We start from the raw sequence: 25,894 nt of genomic DNA, 5'->3' as shown, positions 1-25,894 counted from the left end.
AGAAATTTCCTGGCAATTTTTGCTGCTAGTCATGTGTGTGCATTGTGAGATGAATCATCTGACCTTTCATATAGTTTTTCCTGTTGCAATTACTTCCTTAATTAAATGTAGCAATAGTTTAGCTGTCTTAACTTTCACTTCTTTCTCTCTGATGCTTTGGCGCCATGTGACTATGAAATCTTTATCGCAACAATAATTGCCAAAAACTGGTCCAGAGCATTTGAGGTTTAGGAAATAATAGGCTAAAACTCTTAGTTGTTGATAGTTGCTACTACCATAATTTTACTGGGCAGTTTACTTATTATGCCCTCTTAATATTTCCACAATTTATTATCTAGGATGCAAAATTTCTCTTTGCTCTTTGCCTTTTGCCTTTGATTTAAATTCAGAGAGTATGTCAATGGGTACAAGAAGTTAGGGTTGAAATATAATAGCTGGTTATGTCGGCCTCCTTCCAAAGCTGCTTGGTGCTGTTATACAAAGGGATTGGGTGTATTTATGTCATCAAAGCTTGTTGAGAGTGATTTAAATTTAGTGATATTTATTTTACGCCAATTATGGATGATGCAATCAAAGATATTTTATCGACAAAGTTACGAGACCTACTCAAAGTTATGAGTCCTCCAATTGCGATCATATAGGAGCTTGCCATTACGATTGCAAGTCGTAATGTTTGTAAAACAGGTTTGCCCTGTGATCTATTCAACTTTACAACATTTTTGCAGCAATTGTTAAGAAGACCCATTGCTCAATGAGGCTCAGTTTTGCCAAAAATTAGAAGTAAGTGTGCAAGTAAGATATGTGACCATGGGATGCTGAAGAAGACTGTAAATGTGGCCACATTGCTGAGCACCCAAAATATAATCACATGACCATGGGGGGGGGGGAAACTATCGTTGGAACTTTGGATCTGGGTCTTCTACATTTTCAGGTAGGTCATAATGTTGAATGGTCGCTAAGTGGCCAGTCATAACTTGAGTACTACCTGTACTTCAATTCCATTGTTTCTAAACTCTGTACTTCAATTCCATTGTTTCTAAACTATGGGGTGCATGGAGAAGGCGTGCTATTGCAAGAAACTTAAGGAAGCAACTATTGCTTTGCTATTATTGCCATCTTGCTTGGCAGCTGTTCTTCATAGGCAATGTTTGGGTAACGATCCAGTGAGACAGTTCTACTGGAACTCTCTCTTTAAAGGGGCAGCACTAAATGGGATAAGAGGGGAAGGCAGGTAAACCTATGAGCAACAATTTAGATAATCCTAGTGTCAAGGTAACACCCCTACTGAAAGAAGACTCCGAGGCTTGAGTTTCCTCAAAGTTCCATTTTATTAGAGATGTCATATTGGCACATCTGGGAAAACCCAAATCTGAAAGCTTCCAGGTTTTCCCCACCCAAATGAAAGTTCAAGTCACTGCCCAGCACCTACATGCCCATCACATGGCCCAATCAGACCCCATCCCAACTGGAATTGCCTCCCAGTCCCACCATTCCAGGTGCAGGGTGAGATGTCCTTGACTCTCTGAGAAAGGAATCTTATTTAGACTATATATCTTCCATACTCCATATAATCCCACCTCCCATTTTCCCACAGCATTAATTGTGGCAAGCCTGAAGGCCCAATGCAAAAGATGGCTTCCACCAGGCCTGACACCTAGCCTTCTTTGTCTAAGAAGAGGAGAGAAGTACCCTCAAATCTTAAGTGATTTGTGAAGTAGACAACTGGACTATATTTTTAAAAATATCGTCACACAGGTACAGCAGTCTCATAAAAGGTTGCCAATGCTATCATAGTATTGTTATATGAGGCAGGCTAGTATATTACAGGTAGTCCTTGTCTTAATTACCACGATTGACCCCAAATTTCTGTTGCTAAGTGAGACATTTGTTAAGTGAGTTTTGTCCCATTTTACGACCTTTCTTGCCACAGTTGTTAAATGAACCACTGCAGTTGTTAAGTTAATAAATTGGTTGTTAAGTGAATCTGGTTTCCCCATTGACTTGGCTTGACAGAAGGTTGCAAAAGGTGATTACGTGACCCCAGGACACTCTAACCATCATAAATATGAGTCACTTGCCAAGAATATGAATTTTGATAATGTGATCATAACGGTCGTAAGTGTGGGAAATAGTCATAAATCACTTTTTTCAGTCCTGTTGTAACTTTGAATGATAGCTAAAATTGTTGTAAGCTGAGGACTACCTGTATTTCCAATTTGCTCAGATTTGTAGAAGCCGAAGCCAGTCTGGTGAATTGATAGGTTCGAGGAGATTTGAACAAAAGGTTTGTGAATTTGTAGCTCAGACTCTGATCCTTTGCATTATAAACATGGGAACATGTCATTTCATACTAATTTATGAGATTTGCATCATACGTTCTTCCAGAAAATAGCATTTGGATACTGACCAGACATTGCTTTGGAATTTGGCAGTGGTTTTACTCTCCAAGCTTGTTTCAATTTAGTTTCTGAACATTTTGTTACAAATATTTTCTGTCATTGGTTTGGAATATTGGAATTGGAATATTTAGAAAACATATTTTGGAACACATGAGCTATGACTGTTGCATCTGTGCACAACTCTTTAAAACAGCCTGGTCTTTCCCCAGGATAATACAACTGCCTTCAGTATTGTATTTATATTTTTCCTCTGGTTGGTTTGATTTCAGTAGGTAAATTTTCTTAACAAGAACAATAACAACAAAAAAGGCTGATCAGTGAAAGTCTATTAAGGATTATCAGAGATAACATATCTATTTTAAACTTGATCAAATAAACCCAACTTTATATTCATTTACTTTTAACAGTCTTGATTTTTAATCTCTTCAAATAATGTGCTGAACATGATTTCATTGTTCTTTGCCCCTTCTCATAAAATTCTTCAAAGATTTAAAAAGTCTCTTTTGTAAATCCAATATAGGAAAGTTATCCAGGTCATACTTTTGATTTTTTATTTCTTTGCCCCCTATAATTATTATCAGTAGGTTTCATTTGTATATTCAAGGCAACTTCTTTTTCCATTTCATTTTTATATCCTGTCATGTTTAAATTCATTTTCAATCTCAATCTTGTTCAGTAAAAGCTGTTCCTCTTCCATAACATCTTCTAAATATAATCTATAAAGCCAGATATTATTACAATTAACTTCGGCACACATTGTTCAAAAATATCCTTCAATACACCCAATTTTAAAATATTTTGCTCCATTCTGTATTCGTAACTTTAAATGTTCAACTCTTTCAATTGTAATCTTTAATTCCTTCTGGTTCCCTCTAGTGTCCAATCTTCAAAGTTTTATCCTAGCATGTTATTTAAGAGAATTCAAAACATTGCATTTCCCATGGGAAGAATACTTACAATTAATGCCAAATTTAGAATTGTTCTGGAATTCCTTGGAATGATGAGGCTTTAAGGTTTTGTTTATAGATAAGAGATGGGATATGGGAAGATCATTGTTGTATTTTAAGGGAAAATGATGTTACTAAAATATTGTGTACAATTTGATAAAATTGGTTAATAAAATTACTATTAAAAAGAAAGAGATGGATGAAATTATTCCACTTTCCTTTTATTGAAGGGTATTTTATTGGTTGGGAAAATGTTTATTATAAGAGAATTACTTTAGAAGGCACACATTTTGATTGTTGTGTTTTGGGATTTAAAATAAATAGATTTTAACTGAGAAAAATATATTTCCCCCATTTAAGAAAACTAGAACTATAGAGCAGAGCCAATAAAAGTGTGTCAAGGCTATGGTTTTCCCAGTTGCAATGGATGGCTGTGAAAGTTGGATCATAAGGAAGGCTAAGCACCAAAGAATTGAGGACTTTGAACTAGAGTGCTGAAGAAGACTCCTGCGAGTCCCTTGGACTGCAAGGCAATCAAATCGGTCAGTCCGAGAGGAGATCAACCCTGACTGCTCTTTAGAAGGCCAGATCCTGAAGAGGAAACTCAAATACTGTGGCCACCTAATGAGAAGGAAGGACTCACTGGAGAAGAGGCTAATGCTGGGAAAGACTGAGGGCAAAAGAAAAATGGGATGACAGAGAATGAGGTGGCTGGCTGGAGTCACCGAAGCAGTAACCGTTAAATGGACTCCAGAGGATGGTAGAGGACAGGAAGGCCTGGAGGAATGTTGTCCATGGGGTTGCGATGGGTTGGACACGACTTCACAACTAACAACAACAGAAGTATAGAGAGTGATCCAGCATAGCTTACTTGCGAACAGCTGAGCTTTAGATCCCTTATGTGTGTATCTGTGTGTCTGTATGATAATAAGGAGGTGTAATACCTCTCTGTTCCTAATGAGTCTGACCCATTTTGTTATGCTGTGAAATGAGATAACTTACCAGAATCACCTCTGTAAAAGGAGAATTAGTCTCTTTAAATCCCAGAAAAAACAATTCTATACCTTGGTTGCCTAGCTTCTTGCTTTCTAAGGTCTTCCTTCAAGCCAAGAAAACCAGCCTCTTTCATTCTGTTGACTGACTTTTTGTTTGAAAAATTCACAGCTATCATGTGGGCTGCATGTTGCAACTGGTTTTGCCTGAATGGACAGCCTGAAGACATGCCACATTGCCCGCAGCCAGGAACTCGAGCATACTCCAATGCTGGCTACAGCTCCTTCCCATCTCCCACAGCTTCAGAGCAGAGTTGCAAAGCCTGTGGGTTGCCTTTTAGCAGCTCCTTCCTTAAGGTGAGTGATGAGATCCTTTGGGACTAATTATTGGAAGAAGGCCTCTTTTTAGCCTTATTTTAGTGTATGTAGCACTCAGCGCTCCTGTGATTTAAAACCTTTACATCAGATGGTGGAACAGATCAAGCTGCAAAGTAGAAAAGTTGGGGGCTTCTTTTTAAAGAAAAGTTTGAGCTGCATCTAATTAGATTGAAAGATTAAATCAGACATTTGGGATTCCCAAATTGTAATCTGAGTGGGTTCATGCTGATTGGCACTGATGGGAATAGTTCAGGGGTAGAAGACCCAATTCCTACTGTTGCTTTTAATGTTGGCATGTGTAGTTTCATGGAAGTTAAAAGCATAAAATCCTAGAGTTGAAAAACACTGCAGAGAACATCTAGTTCAAGATCCTGCTCAGGGCAAGAACTGCCAAAATATTTTGGGCAGATGCCTACTTAGCTTCTGTCTAAAGGCTTCCAGGAAATTCTTCCCAATATCTAAATCTACTTCATGCACTTTGCAGGGACAAACCACCCTTGTCAGACCAATAGCCACGCTTAGCCACTGAGTAGTGTAGGCAGGCCAGAGTGAAGGCTAAAGTTGATTTCATTTATATTGAACCCTAAATTAAACATCGCCAATAATGTGATTGACCGATAATGTGCCATCAAGTCATTTTTGACTCCACATAGATAGATCTTCTCCATAACCTGTTCTTCTAGGTCTCCCAATATTGCACTCATCGTCACTTAACTGAGTCCATCCACCTTCTTACTGCTCATCCTCTTCTTCTCTCTTTCCTTCCACCTTTCATATGTTTAATTACCTTCCCTCCTGTCACAGTAATAATTAAACCAGTGGCAACTTTTGATGTGGTTTTGAGGCCTGACATGCTGGCCTGAAGTCCAATATTAGTCTCTCTTACTCTGTTTATATGGTGTGGCAGCTTTCATAATGCCAGAAGGGAAAGCTGTGGGTTTAGAAAAAACTTCTTAGATATACTAATCTCCTCACCTTGGAATTCTAGTCCATCTTCGTAGACTTTCCTTTTATCCTGCTCTAGGAAAAAAAATTGAAGCAAAAAAAGAGAGTTCTAGATATACCGCCTAACAGGCTTCAACTGTTCTATATGGCTTCAAAATACCCCAACTAAAAAAATAGTCATACAGCTCTAAAATGGAAAAGGTTTTAGAGGGAATTACTTTTAAGACCATGCTGCCAAGTGACCAGCTACAAAATTAGAGACAAAACTAGGGGATCCAATTATTACATATTGGATTCCAAACAAATTCCAGCACGTTCAGTTCAAGATGATCCTGCAGATTTGGTTTTTTTTTCTCTACTTGAAAACAATGCCGAATTTCAAAGTATTTGCAGAATGGGGGCTCTTTAGTGCTCTCTGAACTTGGCTGTTTTCTTGTAGACATTTCATTACCTAGCACTGATAATACTTGGAGTTGTAGTCCTAATTTTTCTGAAGAGTGCAAAGTTTTGGAAAGAGGTTATGTGGAACTAAACCAACCTCACCACTGTTGAAAGAATTACTGATTCTAATTGGAACAAAAGTAAGATGTGGTATGTTACTGAATTCCCTGGGATTTTGCAGGGATGGGCAGGCAGCTGCTATCATAAAGTTTTAGATTACAGCTTTCATCTTACTTTATCTCTAAGGAAACAGGCAGTGTTGATAAAAGTTGAAATGCAAACAACAAACAACAACAACAGCTATAGAGGCGTATATCACAGTAAATAATCACTGCTGTTTCAGAACCTAAACTAGGTGTATTGCGGTCTTCTTTCAAAGGGAACCAAACCCAGATAAGTTCTGCAAACTTCTACATTCTACCTATTTATGCACCCTCTCTTCCAAGCTATAACGAACATTTTGTCATACTGGCTTTTAAATTTATTTGCTGTCTGTCTCATGATATGAGCCGAGTCTGAGCAACAGACTACAACTGAGACAAACTAATTTTGTGTCTGAGAAGAGAAGCACGAGGCTCCCCTGTTGCTGTTATGAGGTTAGGCCTACAGCAGCAATTGTTCTCAAACATTTTGTCTTGGGGCCCCTTTACATTCAATTATAAAAATAATTGAGGACCCCAAAGAGTTTTATATGGTTTTATCTATCAATATCTAATGCTTTAGAAATCAAAACTGGGAAATGTTAAAAACATTTATTTGAGATCATAAACCTCTGAAAGGGTCTTGGGGGTCTCCCAGGTATCCCCCACATTTTGAGGACTACTGGTTTCCAGAAGTGTTTCTCAAATTTGGCAGCTTTAAAATGCCCAGCTGTGGGACTCTGGGATTTGAAATCTTAAAAGTTGCTAAGATTGAGAAATACTAGTCTACAGCAGGGGTGTCAAACTGGCGGCCCGCAGGACGAATGTGTCACACACAGGCCACACCCACCCCAGCTCTGCAAAAGGAAAAAATATCATGAAACATCACATGATGGCACCGTGATGTGGCGAGTTTGACACCTGTGGTCTACAGGTTGAATTACAAGCCCAGCTGATACTTTATCCTCACTTCTGCAGGCTTTTGTAGCAAAATGTTCCTAGTGACTTATGCTTTGCTGATCAAATTTGTATTTTGTGTGAACCTCTGGGCAGACAGGCCTTTCTTTGGAAAATCAACACTAATCTAGAGCGCAAATGATAGCGAGATGGGAGATTGCTCCGAATGGGTGAAAGAGTCATAGTCCCATCTCCTTAGGTAAGAGTATTCACTTAGCCAGAGTATTGTCCATTAAATACATCCAGAAGTTGAGTAATAGAATAGCTTCAGGCACATTGCCTTGGTGTCCCTAAAGGCAGAAGCAGAAGCTGGATTTTCTAGCTATCCTTGACTTGTGTACTAAATTCCTAGGCATCTGACCTCTCCAGAACCACCAGGGTCCTGTGGAACAAGACCTAATCCACATTCTTCTCCCAAGAGATTTGTATTTCAATGAGTTTTCCCAACTGTTTTCTCCCCTTTCCTGGAAAGTCCTTCCAAGAGATGGCAGGAGTCCAAGTTTTTAGTTTCTCAGCAAAAGTCTCTGACCTGCTCCACGTTCCCAGACAAAATGTGATGAGGAAAAGGGGGAGGTGGATGTCTGAATGGGCATATGGCCTTTTGATCACACACACACACACCCGCCACCCTCACAAACACACACAAAGGATTGGGAATGACTTCAGCAACTGACAGCATTGCGCAGCTGCCAGGAGTGCCAGCCCCAGTGCCTTATTGCAGCCTCTTGTTTGTTTCTTGGATTCATGGTCTGCTATTTGTTCAGGACCTCAGGGTTGTGCGCATCGCATTCCTTTCTCCATTTTCTTCACCGCAACCCGAAATAGATTTGTGTGTGAGAGAGATTGATTGCCCCATGGTCACCCAGTGAACCACTGTAGCTATGAACTTCTGGGCTTCCCTGCTGCCGGGACAGACGGTCCTAAAACGTACGACCACAACTGAGCTCAACATTTATGTTGGCCACTGAGACATTTGTTTTAAGTGAGTTTTGCCCCATTTTGCGACTTTTCTTGCCACAGTTGTCAAGTGAACCACTGCAGTTGTTAAATTAGTCACAGGGTTGTTAAGTGAACCCGGTTTCCCCATTGACTTTGCTTATCAGAAGGTCACAAAAGGGGATCACATGATCCCGGGATGCTGCAACGATCATATATGTGAGTGTGTAAATCGTGTGACCATGGAGATACCGCAATGGCCATAAGTATGGAAAAGTGGTCATAAGTCAATTTTTTCATGTGCCGTTGTAACTTCAAACAGTCACTAAGTGAACTGTTGTAAGCTGAAGACTACCTGTATAATATCTTAACTACTATGCCCCATAGACTTTCCTGCCTGCTATTCTAGTCAGCATCAGGCCAGCTAGATCTTGATGCTGTCACCCAGATCAGAGGCCTGCCATAAATGGATTTTACTTGGACTAAATAGGCCAGGGGTGTCCAAACTTGGCAACTTTAAGACTTGTGGACTTCAACTCCCAGAATTCTCCAGCCAGCAGAGAATTGAAGTCCACAAGTCTTAAAGTTGCCAAGTTTGGACACCCCTGAAATAGGCCCTTGATATGATCCAGTTGTGCTCCTACGGTCACCATTTAAGTTTCCTGCAGCTATATGTTTACATGTTGTACTTGTCAGCAACATTAACAATCAGTTTTTTATGCATGACTCATATCCTGAAGTCGTCAGTATCTCCAAGAGTGCTATGAACTTAAATTTGGATTTGGTCTGCTTTAATGAACGGAAGAAACTTGGACCAATTGAAAAAGATGGGGACTGGAATAACTCCGGAGGAGTTAAGCTTGCAATAATCAAGACCGAATTATGATGGAAGTGTATTGTAGTTTGCAACTGACTTGCTTATTTCCTTATGTTAATTGTTTAAAGCCAAGATCTGAAATGGAATCTTCCCTCTCAACAGCTGGTTTTTCAAAATTTGCTTCCATTTGCAAAGGTTAAAAGGAAAGAGAATCTTTTTTTTTTCTTTTTGATGTGAGCTTCTAATTTTTTAAAACCTTCCCTGGAGGAGAAGTTTTAAATCTTCATTGCATTTAATTCAGAAGCCACATGTTTATCCTAGCAGGGGTGTCAAACTGGCGGCCCGTGGGCTGGATGCGTTACACACAGGCCACACTCACCCCAGCTCTTTGAAGGGAAAAAATGTTATGATACATCACGTGGGCGAGTTTGACATCTGTGCTCTAAGGAGTGCCTACTTTGCATTCTAAGTTTGAATAGGTTTAAAGTAGTTTTTTCAAACTTGACAACATTATGTTGGCAGGGGAATTCTGGGAGATTAAGTCCAGTTCAGCCTAGAAGACTCTGATCTGGGGTTATTGTCTCATTGGGGGCATATAAGCATGTATTATCAATAGGATAGGTAAAGGTAAAGGTTCCCCTCACACATATGTGCTAGTTGTTCCCGACTCTAGGTGGTGGTGCTCATCTTTGTTTCAAAGCCAAAGAGGCAGCGCTGTCCAAAGACGTCTCCATGGTCATATGACTGGCATGATTAAACGCCGAAGGCGCATGGAACGCCATTACCTTCCCACCAAAGGTGGTCCCTTTTTTTTTACTTGCATTTTTACGTGCTTTCGAACTGCTAGGTTGGCAGAAGCTGGGACAAGTAACGGGACCTCACTCATTACCGGGCGCTAGTGGGTTTCGGGTGGCTGAACTACTGACCATTCTGATCGACAAGCCACTGAGCCACTGCGTCCCGCATCAATAGGATACTGTAGTTAAATTGGATTAATATTGCCCTGGCATATATATCTTGAGTGGAGGAAGTGGGCTTTGAAATGGCACATAGAATCGAAGTCCACACATCTTAAAGTTGCCAAGTTTGAAAAATAGTGCTTTTAAGCATTACTTTTAGCTCTAAAATATGGATTATTTAAGGTGAGTTCAGCGTAAAAGTGTATGTCACGTCATTAGTTGTGGCGTAGTTATAATTTAACATACAATGGATTAGCACGATAAAGCCTGTGTACTTTCTGTATCTTGGGGTTTAATCTTAAATTAGGAACTCATAAGAGGTTCCAGCTGATCTATTTTAATTTTGTAGTTTTCATGTGTGACAGAAAGCAAAACTAAAGGAGACATATAATTCCTTCCTGCTTTTAGACAAGTCCGGATGTGTTGCAAAAATTCAGAGGAGGTGTTTTCCCCTTTGTTTATCTGCCACTTTTGTTGATGCATCTATATAGCAGGTCTTAGACATAATGAAAGCATATGCCAGAAGGGAAATCATTCACTTTGATGACAGGATTTATCTTTATTTATCAGCTTTAATTTCTTCACAAAGAATGATAACAAGGATTGGTATAGCTGTGAATATAATTTAATGAGATTAAGTTAGCTTGGACTCCTCTGGAATAAAGATGATGTGTGACATGAGTCCTGTTTGAACTGACAAGGACATAATTTTCTCATTTGCATGAGAAGTGGTTCAAGCAGAAAGATTTTGCTTTGCTTGTTCTTTAGACAAAGCAGTGAGCCCTGATGAGTTGCTCAGGGAATCTTGTGGCATAACAACACTTCCTTTAGTTCATTTCCCATGTACTTAAATTGAGAAACACTTGACCCAAAGTGACCAGAACTTTCTGAGATGGGAAAGATGTAATTACCATAAGTTTTTCAGGCTGTTTGTTTTGGAAGCATTTTTATTATTTATTCATTTGTTAAATTTATTTACCACCCATCTCGTGGTGGGGCTACTCTAGGCAGCTTACAAGAGTAAAAATGGAGAAATGAAAAGGAGTGTGGACATAAGAGTAGCAAAGCAATGGAACAATAGGATCTTCTTCATATATATGTATGTATGTATGTATGTATGTATGTATGCATGCATGCATGCATACATACATATATAGGTATGTACGTCTTTGGTTGTTCGGGTTTTCTCCCGTGTAGAATTGGAAGTATCTTCACGACGTTTCGATGAAGTCTCATTCATCATCTTCATCGAAACGTCGTGAAGATACTTCCAACCAAAGACGTACATACAAACACCCGTGAAAACCTCAGAAAACATACACACACACACACACACACACACATATATATGTGTTGTATTTGTACTGATAAATAAATAAAGGGAGACTTTATTAGTATATATATATATATACGCCTGTGTGTGTGTGTGTGTGTGTGTGTGTGTGTGTGTGTGTGTTCCAGCATAACTCTGGAACATCTCAAGCAATTTCAACCAAACTTGTAACACAAATGATTTACTCTCTGGAAAAACATAAATGTGGGGGTAAGACACCCCTAAAACCGCTTGGGTGTGTGTGTTCTGTTACGATACAGCCTGTTGTGCCTTAAAATGGCTTCAACTGTACAGCGCAGTGGAGTTGTCATGGTAATGGCTTCACAGTACTCCACAAGGGGGCTCCCTCTGGTAAGGGGGAAAATCCAACATTAGAAATTATGTTTGCTCCGGACATTTTCCCACTATAAATAAATTCCCGGGCAATGCCCTGTTATCAGCTAGTAAACAATTAAAAACCAATGAGAACACAGCTAAGTGAGAATAAAAGATGGGCGGGAGGTGAAGCTAGGAGCAAGGGGGCAGGTGGGGTTTGCTATCAATCTATCTATTAGTCATCTTCAGTGTGGCATTCCCCCATCTAGGTCCCTAGTGAGGAATTTTTTGAAATTGGGAAATGCTTTTATGGATGTAGGGAAACAACACTTTTTGATTGTTTTGTGCTCCTGATGAATCAAGTGCTTAATGCGGAGACTCGACTAAATTTTACATTTTGTTTCAGGAGGAACAGAGCGACTGTACCCACGAAGCGCTCTGGCGTTGCCTTGCACTAGAAATAAAGCCAACACTTTGGCAATTGAAAAATTTCCAAGTGTTCACATTTGGCAAAGAGTTCTAGACTGCATGAGGCTTTTTGCATATTTGTTATGCCTGTGATCACCTTTGAACCTGTTTATGTTAGGCACCGAGTGGGAAGTTGTAATAGGCACGTGCCCTGTACATTATGTGAGGTAGAGCAGGGGGTCGCCAAACTTGGCAACTTGGCTGGCTGAGGAATTCTGGGAATTGAAGTCCACATGTCTTAAAGTTGCCAAGTTTGGCGACTTCTGAGGCAGAGGATGGGCCAATGGTAGAATAAGCACCTACGGGAAGAATTTGATGGAAGGCAGGCACCAAGATATAATGTACCAGAAAGAGAAGCTGGAGAGAGTTTATGCGAAGTAGCAGGAATGTGCATAATAAATTTAATGAGTTGTAATAATTAAATAAAAACAGCCTAATGTAAAATAACAAAAGTAAGAGAAGATAAAGTAATATTGTCGGGCTCTGAAAGTATTCTTGAGAAGACAAAGGAGCATCATAGCAAGTATGGACACTGAAAGTTCGTTTGCGAAGATGGTTTGCTGTTGTAAAAAAAACAACCACCAGTAATGGAATCCCACACATTGACTGAATTCCAATCCATATATAGTGATAAATATGTCTCAGTAAATAGCAGGCTGCCAGTTAGTTTTTCCAGTGTAAGTGTTCCATTGCTGTTTTCTGCCTCAGCACGGGTCTTCTGTCCATTGCCCTGCTGTTCTGACCCCTGCCTCTTCCTTTTGGTTTTTCTCTATATTCTCTCTCCTCATTCCTCTGCTTACCCTTTAAGGCCCTACAACCAAGAGAGCTTTGAGAGCTACAGACTCAGCAGAGTTTACTCCACTTTTGATTTAGTTGTGTGGATCTAATATTGGTGTTTCACTTCTGAGGCGCTAAATGTTCCATAAGGATGTATTTTCAGATAGCAGCAGCAGCAGCAGCAACCAATGTTTACCGACTAACAGAGTAGCTAGACTGGAAAATTGAGCAGGCTTCCTCCGCACCCTTCTTGCCTCACAGAAGGTGGTGCTGTGAAACTGCCTTCTCATGACTTAAATCATGCCAAACCAGAATGTGGGAATCTGATGGGGTTTTTTTCCTCTGGGGATTGATAGGAAGATGGTTAGCTTGCCTGTGTGTTTCTGATGATTCACAGACCCCATGATCTCAATACTCACAAGGACGAGAGGGTGCAAAACATGTATTCTGCGCTGTGGTTTGGTTTCCCCCCCTGACATTCTCTCTCCTCTTCTCCCCCTGCTGAGCAGCGCGTCTGCCTGGATTGCAAGAAAAGCTTCTGCCCTTCCTGTTCGCACCAGCCTGAGAGCGGCCCCTGCCTCTGCCACCTCTGTGAGCGATTCCGAGCTACAGCTTTTCAGCGGGAAGAACTCATCAAAATGAAAGTGAAGGACTTGCGAGATTATCTGGAACTCCGGGAGATCTCCACGGAGATGTGCCGTGAAAAAGATGAGCTGGTGTGCTTGATCATCAGTCAGCAGCCCTTGGATCCCCAAAGGGAGAGGGCCCCCCAGGTTCCTTGCCCAGCACCGGTTTCTGTTGCCCACGAGGAGTGTATAACGACACCAGTTTCACTGGATTACTCCCCTGAGCAAATTTCCACCAACTCTGCCTTGCAGACTGAGGAGCATCCACAGGTACGGATGCCTTTGCTACCCTAGTCCAAGTACCAGGATACCTATTTATGTGTCTTAGCTCAAGGTCCTGTTGGCTGCTGTTGTCCGATGTGAGGATGTTGCTTGAGTCTGGGATTTGAAAAAAAAGGACTTATACAATGTAGTGGGAGAGAAAATAGATAGCAATAGTACTTAGACATATACCGCTTCACAGTGCTTTACAGCCCTCTCTAAGCGGTTTACAGAGTCAGCCTATTGCCCCCAACAATCTGGGTCCTCATTTTACCCACCTCGGAAGGATGGAAGGCTGAGTCAACCTTGAGCCTGGTGAGATTTGAACTGCCAAATTGCAGGCAGCCGGCAGTCACCAGAATTAGCCTGCAGTACTACACTCTAACCACTGTGCCACTGGGCTGAACATAGATAGTTGGAATGTATATTTTGTGTGCAGAACTCCCAGGTTCAGCCTCCTCCCATCTTCAGTTAAAAGAACAGTAATTTATAAGAGGCATTTGCTGTAATCCTGGAATACTTTAGATCAGGGGTGTCAAACTGGTGGCCCACAGGCCGGATGAGTCACGTGCAGGCCACGCCCACTCCAGCTCTGCAAAGGGGGGAAAAGCGACAAAACATCACGTGACGGCAACGTGTTTGACACCCATGCTTTAGATCATTTTCTTAATTTTGAAATGCTCTTAAAATCGGATGGGCCAGAGTCTTCAACTTAGCCAGGTTTCTCTGATCCCTGTTGGCTTAGCTACTACCTCTCTCCTCTTTTTAGAACTGAGGGACTGGGAAAGGCTCTGCTGTGTCTACGTTTCATTTAAAAAGAATTCGTAATTCTTTTTAAGATATGGGAAGTCTAGCACTTCAGTATAGGGTGGATTCTACCTCCCCCACCCCATCCTGCTCTTAATTATACCTCCTTTTCTTTACACTTCCAAGAGAAAATAATGCAAAATCATCTACCATCCCGGGAATGGGATGCAAAGAGGTCTGAGAAGCTTATGAAGAAATTATGTTTCTGGCTAGTGTTTAGTCTTACATTTTAGAGTATATTTTTGTTTGTATCATCTGTACAAAATTGCTTTCCATAAAATATCCAGTTTTTATGGGTTTATTATTATGAAGGCCCATGGCCAACTGAAGGGGAGAGGCTTGCATTGAGCTTAGAGTTTCCCTACAGAAGACTTTTTAACTTCCCTTTTACTTTTCCAGAGAGTAGATTACCTAAAAGTTAATCTTTCCCTGGCCGAATGCAGGAAGGGGTATTGCAACCTTTATGATTAAAGATGTCCTCCTCCATTTGCCCAGGTCATGTTACAAGGTTTTTCCACATTCTGCAACTCCTCCCATCCTCCCAATTTTGGTTAAAACGAGTTCCTTCCGTTCTAACCTGGGTTGGCTTCATGGTGGCTTTTTGGTGGCTTGAAGAGCATGCACGTGGCTGGATGCTTTTAGTTGAGGGAATCCTAAATCGGCAGGACTTCATTCTTTTCAGACCTTGGTGTGGGAGATGCATGGCTAACCTTCCAGAGAGAGGGCATTTGTGGGGCTTTGGTATTGTGTCATAAAAAAATAATGCCTTGCATTCTCCATGATGTCATGGTTGTGTCACAATGGAAGGCAGCAGAGCAGAGCCAGGCCTTCATAGCACGTCTCTTGCTAGCTCCCTACAGCTCCATCATGACTGTCCTGGCTCTGCTTCCTTGGAGATACCACCCAAGGGCTTTCCTACGTGAGCCAAGGCAGTCCTAACAGGGCTTAGCCAACAACAAGGTGAGGGTCTCAACCTAAAGCAAAATTCCTTGTCCGGTTTTGAAGCAGTGAGGATGGTCTGCCTTCTCACTATGGCCCTGTGCATTTTCTCGGGCTCTCGGTGATCCCTTGAGTGAGCCAAGTGAAGGCCAGCTGAAGGGAAGCTTCTCCCCAGCCTCCTCCCCACATTTCCTGAACAGTTCAGTTACACTTTCTCTTCTTAGGCAAATGGGCATGTGCTGCCAAGCCAGGACGATATGGCAGAAGTTGAGAGCGCAGTGCAAAACCTGCCTGAGGAAGAGACGCAGGTAAGAGAAGGTCAATGGCCTGCTTTTCAGGGATGAAGAGGCCGAAAAGGGGAAGGCTGTATCTTGCAATGGCTGATACAGTCTGAGTCAACACTCCAGGGCTAACCCAGAAATGGGTGAAGTCCTTTTAAGTGCAGAGAATGCTATGGAAATGACTACATGCTTGGAAATGAAAAGAGGTGCAATTCTGGAATAGATTTGAAGCTGGAAGACCGATAGAAGAATATTTGCAGCTCAGGGTTGGAACTGTGGGGTCCTTGGTGCTCTCTGAGCTTGCTTGCCTTCTTGCAGACATTTCATTACCACATTAGTTAACAACATCAGTGCCAGCATGGAGCTGGAAGAGGTAGGATCTGCTCCTGATTCTTTTATGTGGCTTAAAAATAAAACCCTCAGCCGCTTCATTCCAGCAGCAGAATCAGCTACACGGCACTTAAACTGCCTTCTTCAGACATGGTAATCCCAGTACTCCCCTGCAATCTTGCCCCCCATTTGCTGAATCCCAATAATGGAGCATATTCTGTGCTGCTCAGGCGAGGCATATGTCCATTTACAGGTACAGACCTTTGTAAAAATTGTACTTTTTAAAGCCAATATTGACCCTCAAAGCAAGTCAAATTTTACCATGTGATAGAATAACATGGGATTTTGTGTTATTGATTTATTTATCAATTTCTAGACCACTCAACTCCAAAACAACTTGCAGGGGGACTTCACAAAGTTAAAAGAAACAATTACATAAAAAGAAATATGACATAAAGTGACATCCATACATAAAACATTAACCATCTGAGGGAACCATGACACATCCTTGCAGTCCACTCCCCCGCTCCCAATCCCTGCTTAAAAGCACCCACCCAATCATCTAAACCAGGGGTCAGCAAACTGCGGCTCTGGAGCCGCATGTGGCTCTTTCCTCCCTCTGCTGCGGCTCAGTCACTGGTCGGCACCACAATTTTCAGAGGAGCTTCCGGTGGGCGGGGGTGAGAGGAGCACAGTGCGCCGGGAGAAGGCTCTATGGCAAGGGGAGGGTTTTCCAGTTGTCTCCACAATTGATAGGGCTTTCGGTTATGACAGGTAGAGGAAAAAGTACGCTGCGCTAGGAGGAGACTCTGGTGGGGGAACTCCAGAATTGAACAGGGGCTTCCGGTTAGGACCTTTGTGGCTCCCGGTGTTTTCTTTTCTGTGGGAAACTGGTCCAAATGACTCTTTGAGTGTTTAAGTTTGCCGACGCCTGATCAGTCTGGAGAAACAGTCTTTTTGTTTTATTTTTTTAAGGATGTTGGGAAAGGTATTGGCACATACAAATCTTCAGAGGGAGGCTGTTCTAAATGGCAGGAGCAGTGACAAAAAAGTCTTACCTCCTGGGTCCCATTAGATGATGTGGCACTGTCTACAGGCAGCCTTCGACCTACGACCACAATTGAGCCCAACATTTATGTTGAAAGTGAAACATTTGTTAAGTGACCTTTTATGACCTTTCTTGCCACAGTTGTTACGTGAATCATTGCAGTTGTTAAGTTAGTAACATGGTTGTTAAGTGAATCTGACTTCCCCATTGACTTTGCTTGTCGGAAAGTCGCGAAAGGGGATCACATGACCCCAGGACACTGCAGCCCCCATAAATATACGACTCAGTTGCCAAGCACCTGAATTGTGATCATGTGACCATGGGAATGCTGCAACGGTTGTAAGTGTGAAAAATGGTCACAGTGCCATTGTAACTTTGAATAGTCACTAAATGAACTGTTGTAAGTTGAGGGCTACCTGTATTGGAGTTGCTGATTTTGTTGGGACACACAGGATGGGACGTCCATATGGGAGATGGGCAAGCCCTCATTTGTGGGTATTAAGTACAACGAAGAGATTGTTGTTATGGCTTACAGTTGTAGCTTTATTATTGTTACTATTATTTTTTCTGTTGTAGCTTTTAATTTTTTTAAAAAAAAATTCAAAAAGTTTGTGTTTAACTTTGGTCTCGGTTGCTTGACTTCATTCCTGTGGTGAATGTTTCATTTGTTCTATTGCAGTCCACTGATTCAGAAGATAACCTAGTTACGGGACGGAGGGCATCTCTCTCTGACCTAACAAGCCTGAGAGATATTGATGCCCTCTCGGTAAGGCAGTTGAAAGAGATCCTGGCTCGCAACTTCGTTAACTACAAGGGCTGTTGTGAGAAATGGGAGCTAATGGAGAGAGTCACCCGCCTTTACAAAGAGAAGGACCTCCAGCAGCTAGGTATGAAATTCCTTCCTTCCTTCATCGTTTTTGATTTGTAGATATTAATGACAGTTAGGTGGGATTGTTTGGAGTTTTAAAATTACAGTGCCCCTATGGAGAAAGCAATTCCTTTGGTTGAGTTGTGTTCATTGACGTGGAAAGAGCATTGGCACCGGAGCAGATCAATAGCTGTGTTTATACAACATGCTTTAACCAGGTCAAGCAATTTGGCGGATGCCTTTGTACGTCTGCTAGACTGATTTAAATCTGATAAGCTTGGTTAATATTAACCTTCAATAGGTTTTCATAGCGTAAAATTTCTGCTTTTCTCATTTAACTTAATAATTCAAATATAGTGGAAAAATCAGAAGAAGAATTCATTGTTCAGGTTCAGGCTGTGGCCTGAATGAAACCAGTGCTTCTTTGGGCTTTTGCAATATTTCACTCCGTTGCCTCTTAAACCAAACAGAATGGTAAATGGTTTGTTTCTCCTTTGACGATCACAGATACAGCAATAACCAGGGTTCTCCTTTTCCCACGTAACATTTTCCACCTTTTATCCAATCCCTTAAACAGTGGAAAATGGAAAGGTAGAAAGTAGGGTGATGGTTGGGAGAGTATGAAGGAAGCCCATTGATTTTCCTTGCAACCTTGTCAGTGGTGGGATTCAAATTTTTTTACTACCGGTTCTGAGGGTGTGGCTTGGAGGGCGTGTTTGGGGAAGGATACTGTAAAATCTCCATTGCCTCCCCACTCCAGGGGAAGGTTACTGCAAAATCCCCATTTCCTCCCAGTCAGCTGGGACTCGGGAGGCAGAGAATAGATGGGGACGTGGCCAGTCAGAGATGTATTTACCGGTTCTCTGAACTACTCAAAATTTCTGCTACTCTCCAGAACTGGTCAGAACCTGCTGAATACCACCTCTGATTCTGTGGGAAATATCTCAAATTCATGTTTTTTTTTCCTTTTCTCATTCAGTTTCAGATACTGATGATCAACCTGGTAAGCATCTTCTTTTTTGTCTTCTCAACATTGTAGGCTGCAACTATTTAAACAGGAACACTTATTGTCTTCCAGGAAAATTGATAGTCTTAAATCAATGTAATTTTGTTTCTTTATTTGAGCCAATAAGTGCATGTATGATTTAGTGTTTGGGCTGTTAGTACACACACACAAATACACACACTGTCATGTGTGAATGCATTTTATATACATTAATATTGTGTATTTTTGTATTAGCGGAATGGAAAACCATAGACAAAGCCTCCAGAAGTTGTGAATGCCCCAACACTGGAAGTCTTTAAGAAGATGTTGGATAGCCATTTGTCTGGAACGGTATAGGGTTTCCTGCCTAGGCAGGGGGTTGGACTAGAAGACCTCCAAGGTCCCTTCCAACTCTACTATTGTATTGTATTGTATTGTATTTCATGAAAGCTCCAGAAATTACTTTAGATGGGCTACTTTTTTTCTGCCTATGGAGCAGTTCAAAATTATAGGATAAATGCACAGGAATTAGTATAATAGCATTTTAGACAAGAAAAAACCCAAATGCATGGTGCTCTTAGCATTACTGAATTAATTCATTTTCTAAGTTCACATGGTGCATTGAATCGTAGATTAGCAGGCTGGTTTGCCATAACATAGTAAGTCTCCCAAAAATCAAACTGTACGAATCCTAGATCAATGGAACAGGCTGCCATAGGAAGTAATGAGTTTTCCTGTACACCGCTTGGAGAGTCCAAGCAATGGGTTAATTCAGTCTGCTTGCCCTTAGGACTGAGGAACTATTTTTCCTTAAGCCACACCTCCTCCTGGTGTGCTCAATCCCCCAGAATTCTTCCTCAGTCAGCCCGTTTGGACGTAATTAGTTAGAGCTCTGAGCTAAATTAATCCTTTTTTTGGCTTGGACTCTCTATTGCGTTTAAATTCTATTTCCTAACATTTCCCCAACCTTGTGAGACGTTTCTCTCTTCAATTCTGCGACTCTCTCCAGTTTGAAATTGCATTTGAAGGCCAGGAGGTAAGCTGGAAGGTGGTGGGGGGTGCCCCTCAGCCGAGCCTCATGGGACGGCTTCGGAGGCCTGCCGCTTGTCGTTAAAACGGCGCGGCTGCAGCGGCGAGGTCCCTACGTTCCCAGGCCCCCCGTTTGTTGTTTTAGACGAAGTATTTTTCGTTCCCGGCCTGCTAGAAGACCTCGACCGCAGGGAGGAGTGGGCGATCGTCGCCATTCGAGGCGCGTTCGCTCCTCGCTCTCCCTTAGCCCCACGCTGTTGCGGCGGCCATTTTAGGCGCGAAAATAGCGCGCCCAGCCATGGCCGCCATTTTGCATCAGCCTCGTTATCAGGAGGCCGCTGGAGGTGGCAGGGCCTAGCAAGGGTTTCTCGGGCTAGGATCGCCACCTTCGTTTTTTGTCTATTTTTGCGAGCGGCGCTGGTTCCTGTGCCATTCCAACGGTCATCATACCGGCTCAGGGAGGAGGCCTTAAGTAAGCGCAGGCCAAGTTTTGATAGTCATTCTCCTCCCTGCTTCTCCTGCAGAGCCTTGCACTTCGGTGCAGGCTCCAATCCTACCCCTGGGCCTCCGACTGGTATTAAGCATGGGATGATGTCTTACGTATTGATTTAATTACTGTGCATATGGCAATTTTAACGAATCCTTTCGTTTTGTTTCCCATTGCAGCAATCCAGTCTATCTCTATCCTTCTGCCTTATCATAGCCTTGCTCCATCTTGTGTGGTCATTGACTATGGATCTGCCCAGTCCCCCCGATTCCCAAGATACTAGGCCGAGCCTCTCGCGGGCCCCTAGCAAGGGTTCCTCCTCATCGGGGAGTGGGGGAGCGGGCAAGAGTGGTGGGGGTAGCTCTGGGAAACAGCGTTCCAGGCTCCCTTCTGTGGCTGAGGCCAAGGATGCTGAAAGGCGCCAGCGGGCCCTTGACAAGCAATTGAGAAGGCCAGACGCCAGGCAGACAGGGAACAGTCCCTCTCAGGAATCCCTCCCTCCCGGGAAGAGCTCCAGATGGTCCTCGCCGAGGAGGTGGAGTCCCAGGACCTATCCCCAAATAGGTCATTTGCAGAGCCGGCCTCCCCGGCGCCCTCTTGGGCCTGTGAGCAGGCCCCTCCCCCTGGGGATGCTAGCATAGTCGATATGCAGGGTGAGGCTTCACCCCCCCTAGAGGAGGGGTTGGATCCTGATTCTGACTCTGAGGAGTTATCGCCCCGCATGCAGGAACTGATGGCCCGTGCCATTGCCAAGGGCATCACGGAGGCCATGAAATTTAAGAGTCCCCTGCAGTGGCCCCTAAGGGCCCCAAAACCGATCAGGCAGCTCCCCCTCCAAGCAAGCGTGCTCGCCATCCTTCCCTGGAATCCTCGGTGGTCAGCGAGGCCTCTACCATTGAGGACCCTGACCCGGAGGTGCTAGGTCTCTCGGACGACGAGGACCTTCCCCCTGAAGCGCCCGCCTTTGCGGGTCTGTTCAAGCCCAGCCTTTTCAAATCTGTCCTGCACAAGGTCAAGGCTGCCACCAGGGTGGGGATCAAGCCCAAACCGACCGCGCCGGCGGCGGATGCCACTCCGGCTAATCCCAATGCGATCATGTTTGATGCCCCAGCGCCCCAGCTAGAGCTGGTTCCGGTCCCGGGGCTGTTTCTCGACCTAATCCAGCGCCAGTGGGATCAGCCAGCCACGCAGTCCTCTCCCAGTGGGGTAGATAGGAAGCTTTATACTATGGAGCCAGTGCTGGAGGACCTTCTGGCCCTGCCCACGGTCGACCCGCCCATCGCTGCGCTCACCTCCAACTCCTCCCTACCGGCCGACCTCCTGGAAGGCCTTAAGGCGGAGGACAAGAAGGCGGAAAAGGCGTGCCACAAAACCCACCTGGCGGCTGCCTGGGCCATCAGGGCCTCTTCAGCCGCCTCCTTTTTTAATAGGGCCTCTGTGATTTGGCTGCGCGAGCTCCTAACCAAGCTCCCGGCGGGAGAAGTCCGTCTCCACCAGGACGTGTCAAAAATAATCGCGGCCTCCCAGTATGCCGCTGATGCATCCCTTAATGCCACTAAATTTGCCTCCAGGGCGCTCGGCTCTAATATAACTTCTCGTCGGCTGATCTGGCTCCGGCATTGGCAAGCGGACCAGAAAAGCAAGTGGAAACTGGCTTCCGCCCCCTTTAAGGGGTCCAAATTATTTGGCGAGTCCCTGGATCCTCTCCTCATCGAGTCCAAGGACAAGAGGAAGATCCTACCTTCTCTAAACAAAAAGCAGGAACGTAAGGCCGCTCCCTATTCTAGGAGGCAGTCCTTTCGTGCCTCCGAGCCTTTTACCTCTGCCTCTTCCTTCTCTCCCTCCAATAGGTCGTTCGGCCAGCAGGGCGACAGATCCCAGGACAGGGCGTCCTTTCGGACAGAGGCAGGCAGCAGTTCGGCTTCCGCAAGTATAATCGCGGTGGGGCCTCCAGTAGGCCGTTCCGTAAGTCTAAGTGACTGTCCGGGCCTGGCGCCCATCGGGGGTCTCCTCCAGTTGTTTGCCTCCCATTGGGCCCAGAACACCGAGGATGCTTGGGTTCTGCAGACAGTCAGGGAAGGTCTATATCTGGAGTTCCTGTCCCTCCCCCCCCGGACCTTCATCCGGTGCCCTGTCCCATCCTGCCCCCAAAAAGAGGGAGCGTATGGACCAGGAAGTCAATCATCTCCTAGACATCGGGGCCGTGGAACCAGTTCCCCAGGGCAAAGAGGGGAGGGGGTTTTACTCCATCCTCTTCCTGGTGCCAAAGAACTCGGGGGGGTGGAGAGCCATCTTGGACCTCGGAATCCTCAACAGGCATATCGCCTACCGGAGGTTCGAGATGCACTCTCTGCAGACCATTCTGGCGGGGATTCGACAGGGAGATCTACTCACATCTATAGATCTCAAAGAGGCATGCCTCCACATCCCCATCCGTCCTCAGCACAGGAAGTTCCTGCGCTTCTATTATGCGGGTCGCCACTTCCAGTACAAAGCTGTTCCATTCGGCCTCTCGTCCGCTCCTCGGACGTTTACCAAAGTGCTGGCGATAGTGGGGCCCAGCTAAGACGCAGGCCCATAAGGCTCCAGTGCTACCTGGACGACATTCTTATCCAATCGTCGTCCAGGCAGCAGGCCCTACGGGATCTCCAAACCACTATGAGATCCCTCAGAAATCACGGCTTCACTCTAAACATAGAGAAGAGCCATCTCACTCCAACAAACAGACTTGTACACCTGGGGGCGGTGATAGATACCAACTCGTGCAGGGTTTGCCTCTCCCGAGACAGGTTGGCCGGTCTAAGGTCCATGACCACAAGGTGTTGAGCTTGAGACAGGCTCCAGTGGTCCTTCTATTGCAGCTGCTGGAAAAGATGATCTCCTGCTTTTCCATAGTGCCGTGGGCCCGCCTGCATTCCAGGGCTCTTCAGTGGCTGCTGCTGCCGCACCAGAGGGCATCCAGGAGCAACTCTACCAGGCCGATTCGAGTTACGCCGGACGTAAAGAGGTCCCTCCGCTGGTGGGTGTCTCCGGCCATCCTCGAGGGCCACCTATTCAAGGAGCCCGAGAGGTTGATCTTCACCACAGACGCCAGCCTCTCCGGCTGGGGAGCCCACATGGGGTCCCTGATTGTTCAGGGCAAGTGGTCCCAAGCGGAAACCAGCTACAGCATCAACCTGCTGGAACTGAGAGCTGCTCGCCTGGCCCTGCGCCATTTCAGCCGGTCCATCCATCGTCAACATGTGCTTCTGATGACGGACAATGTGGCCACCAAGGCCCACATGAACCGCCAGGGCGGCACCAGATCCAGAGCACTGATGAGAGAGGCGGAGTCCCTGGGACGCTGGGCGGAGCGCCATCTGGAGTACATTCGCTCCGACCATATCTCCGGAGTGGACAACACACAGGTCGACTGGCTGAGCAGGACGACCATAGATCCTGCGGAGTGGAAACTGGACCCTCGCCTGTTCCACCAGATGTCCGACAGATTCGGGACTCCGGCCGTAGACCTGTTTGCGTCCAGGGACAACAAGCAACTCGACCGCTTCTACTCCCGGTTCTTCACCCCGGGGGCGGAGGGGACAGACGCACTGCGTTGCAAGTGGCCCCGCGAGCTACTGTATGCCTTCCCTCCCCTGCCTCTCCTTCCTCAATTCATCTCCAAGGTCATCGCAGAGGGAGCAGAGGTCCTTCTCGTGGCCCCGCATTGGCCCCGCAGGTCGTGGTTCGCCGACCTTGTCCACCTGTCGGTGTCTCCTCCGTGGCGCATTCCTCCGGACCAGATCTCCCTCAGCCAGGGGGCCGTGATTCACCCAGAGCCCCAGTGGCCCCAGTTGGCCGTCTGGCACTTGAGGGGGACCGACTGAAAGGCCAAGGCCTGTCGGAGGAGGTAGTGAGCACCATTCAGGCGGTGAGACGCCCTTCAACCACTAGGATTTACGATGCGTCCTGGGCCGCCTTCGCCAAGTGGTGTGAGGAGCTGCTCATCGAGCCGACGACCGCGCCTGTTCCCAGAGTGCTTGACTTCCTTCAAGCGGGACTCAACAAGGGCCTGGCCCCGAACACCCTTCGACGCCAAGTGGCGGCTTTGTCTACTATCTGGTCGGGCGACCACCTTTTTGCCTCTCAGCAAAATTCCGAAGGTGCGTCTTTCCCTCAAGGGCGCCTCTAACCTTCGCCCTCCCACCGTTCATCGCTACCCTACTTGGCAGCTGTCCATGGTCCTGCGGGCCCTATCTGGCCCTCCATTCGAGCCTCTACGCACTACTTCTCTTCGATTCCTGACGCTGAAGACGGCCTTCTTGATTGCCATCACGTCAGCTCGCCGGATTTCGGAGCTGGCGGTTCTTTCTGTTCGCCGGGATCTGTGCGTCATCCACCCTGACAGGGTCATTTTGAGGCTGGACCCGACCTTTACCCCCAAAGTAAACTCATGGTTCCATAGAGCGCAAGACATTGTGTTGCAAAATTTTTGTCCTCATCCGTCGCATCCCAGAGAGCGATCCTGGCACAATCTTGATGTCAGGAGGGCCCTGAAGGTCTACATCGCTCGTACTGCGGAATTCAGGAAGTCAGAGGCTCTTTTCCTCTCCTTCCAGCCCGGTTCCCTAGGGAAGAAGGTCACTTCCTCCACAATTGGCAGGTGGCTTCGCGCTTGCATTGCGACTGCCTATGAAAGTCAATCCAAGGCCGTTCCGCGCGGCATCACTGCACACTCCACACGAAGTGCTGCTACCTCAGCGGCCTGGGCCACCCAGGCCTCGATCCTGGACATCTGCAGGGCCGCTACGTGGTCCTCTCCTTCTCCATTTGTGCGACACTATAAATTGGACATTTTTGCCTCGGCTGAGGCGTCCTTCGGCAGGCGTGTGCTCCAGGCGGTTGTGTCAGAGACCGAATCCCGGGAGCCTTCTTCTGCCCGCCCAGATGGACAATAACTTTGGTATGTCCCATTGCTTGGACTCTCCAAGCGGTGTACAGGAAAATGACCATTGGCTTACCTGAAGGGTCCTTTTCTGTACACCGCGGGAGAGTCCAACCCACCCTGGCTCTCAAGGCCGGGATTCGGGTTCCTCGTGTCAACAGTACATCATCTTGGACGCTTCGCTCCGTCCGCACGAACTGACTCCTTCTAAGAATTCTGGGGGATTGAGCACACCAGGAGGAGGTGTGGCTTAAGGAAAAATAGTTCCTCAGTCCTAAGGGCAAGCAGACTGAATTAACCCATTGCTTGGACTCTCCCGCGGTGTACAGAAAAGGACCCTTCAGGTAAGCCAATGGTCATTCTAGACGTCATCAAACAGAGGCTGAAGGATCATCTGTCAGGCATGCAGAGGTGGATCTTATACTAGGCCGAGGATTGAAGTAAACTTCCATTGTACATGATTTTATGAACTTTATTAAAATCAACTCTAATGGATCTTAGTATG

The 25,894-nt window shown here is 45.1% G+C and overlaps 1 protein-coding gene across 3 annotated transcripts in view; it reads left to right on the top strand.

Annotated features, from left to right (window-relative positions):
• Positions 1 to 25,894, top strand: part of RFFL (ring finger and FYVE like domain containing E3 ubiquitin protein ligase) — a 51,311-nt gene that overhangs the window by 23,296 nt on the left and 2,121 nt on the right. For all 3 annotated transcript variants that reach the window (XM_081944787.1, XM_081944788.1, XM_081944789.1), the window contains exons 2-6: positions 4,511 to 4,695; positions 13,314 to 13,700; positions 15,662 to 15,745; positions 17,776 to 17,983; positions 18,944 to 18,967. In XM_081944787.1, the coding sequence (XP_081800913.1) occupies positions 4,516 to 4,695; positions 13,314 to 13,700; positions 15,662 to 15,745; positions 17,776 to 17,983; positions 18,944 to 18,967 (883 nt within the window). In that variant the 5' untranslated portion in view covers positions 4,511 to 4,515. The remainder of the gene's footprint in view (positions 1 to 4,510; positions 4,696 to 13,313; positions 13,701 to 15,661; positions 15,746 to 17,775; positions 17,984 to 18,943; positions 18,968 to 25,894) is intronic.

The sequence above is a fragment of the Natrix helvetica genome, assembly GCF_964273705.1.
Source record: "Natrix helvetica genome assembly, chromosome: 2".
Taxonomy (NCBI): Eukaryota; Metazoa; Chordata; class Lepidosauria; order Squamata; family Natricidae; genus Natrix; species Natrix helvetica.
The sequence above is the reverse complement of the archived record's forward strand: the minus strand, read 5'-3'. Positions and strand labels throughout refer to the sequence as shown.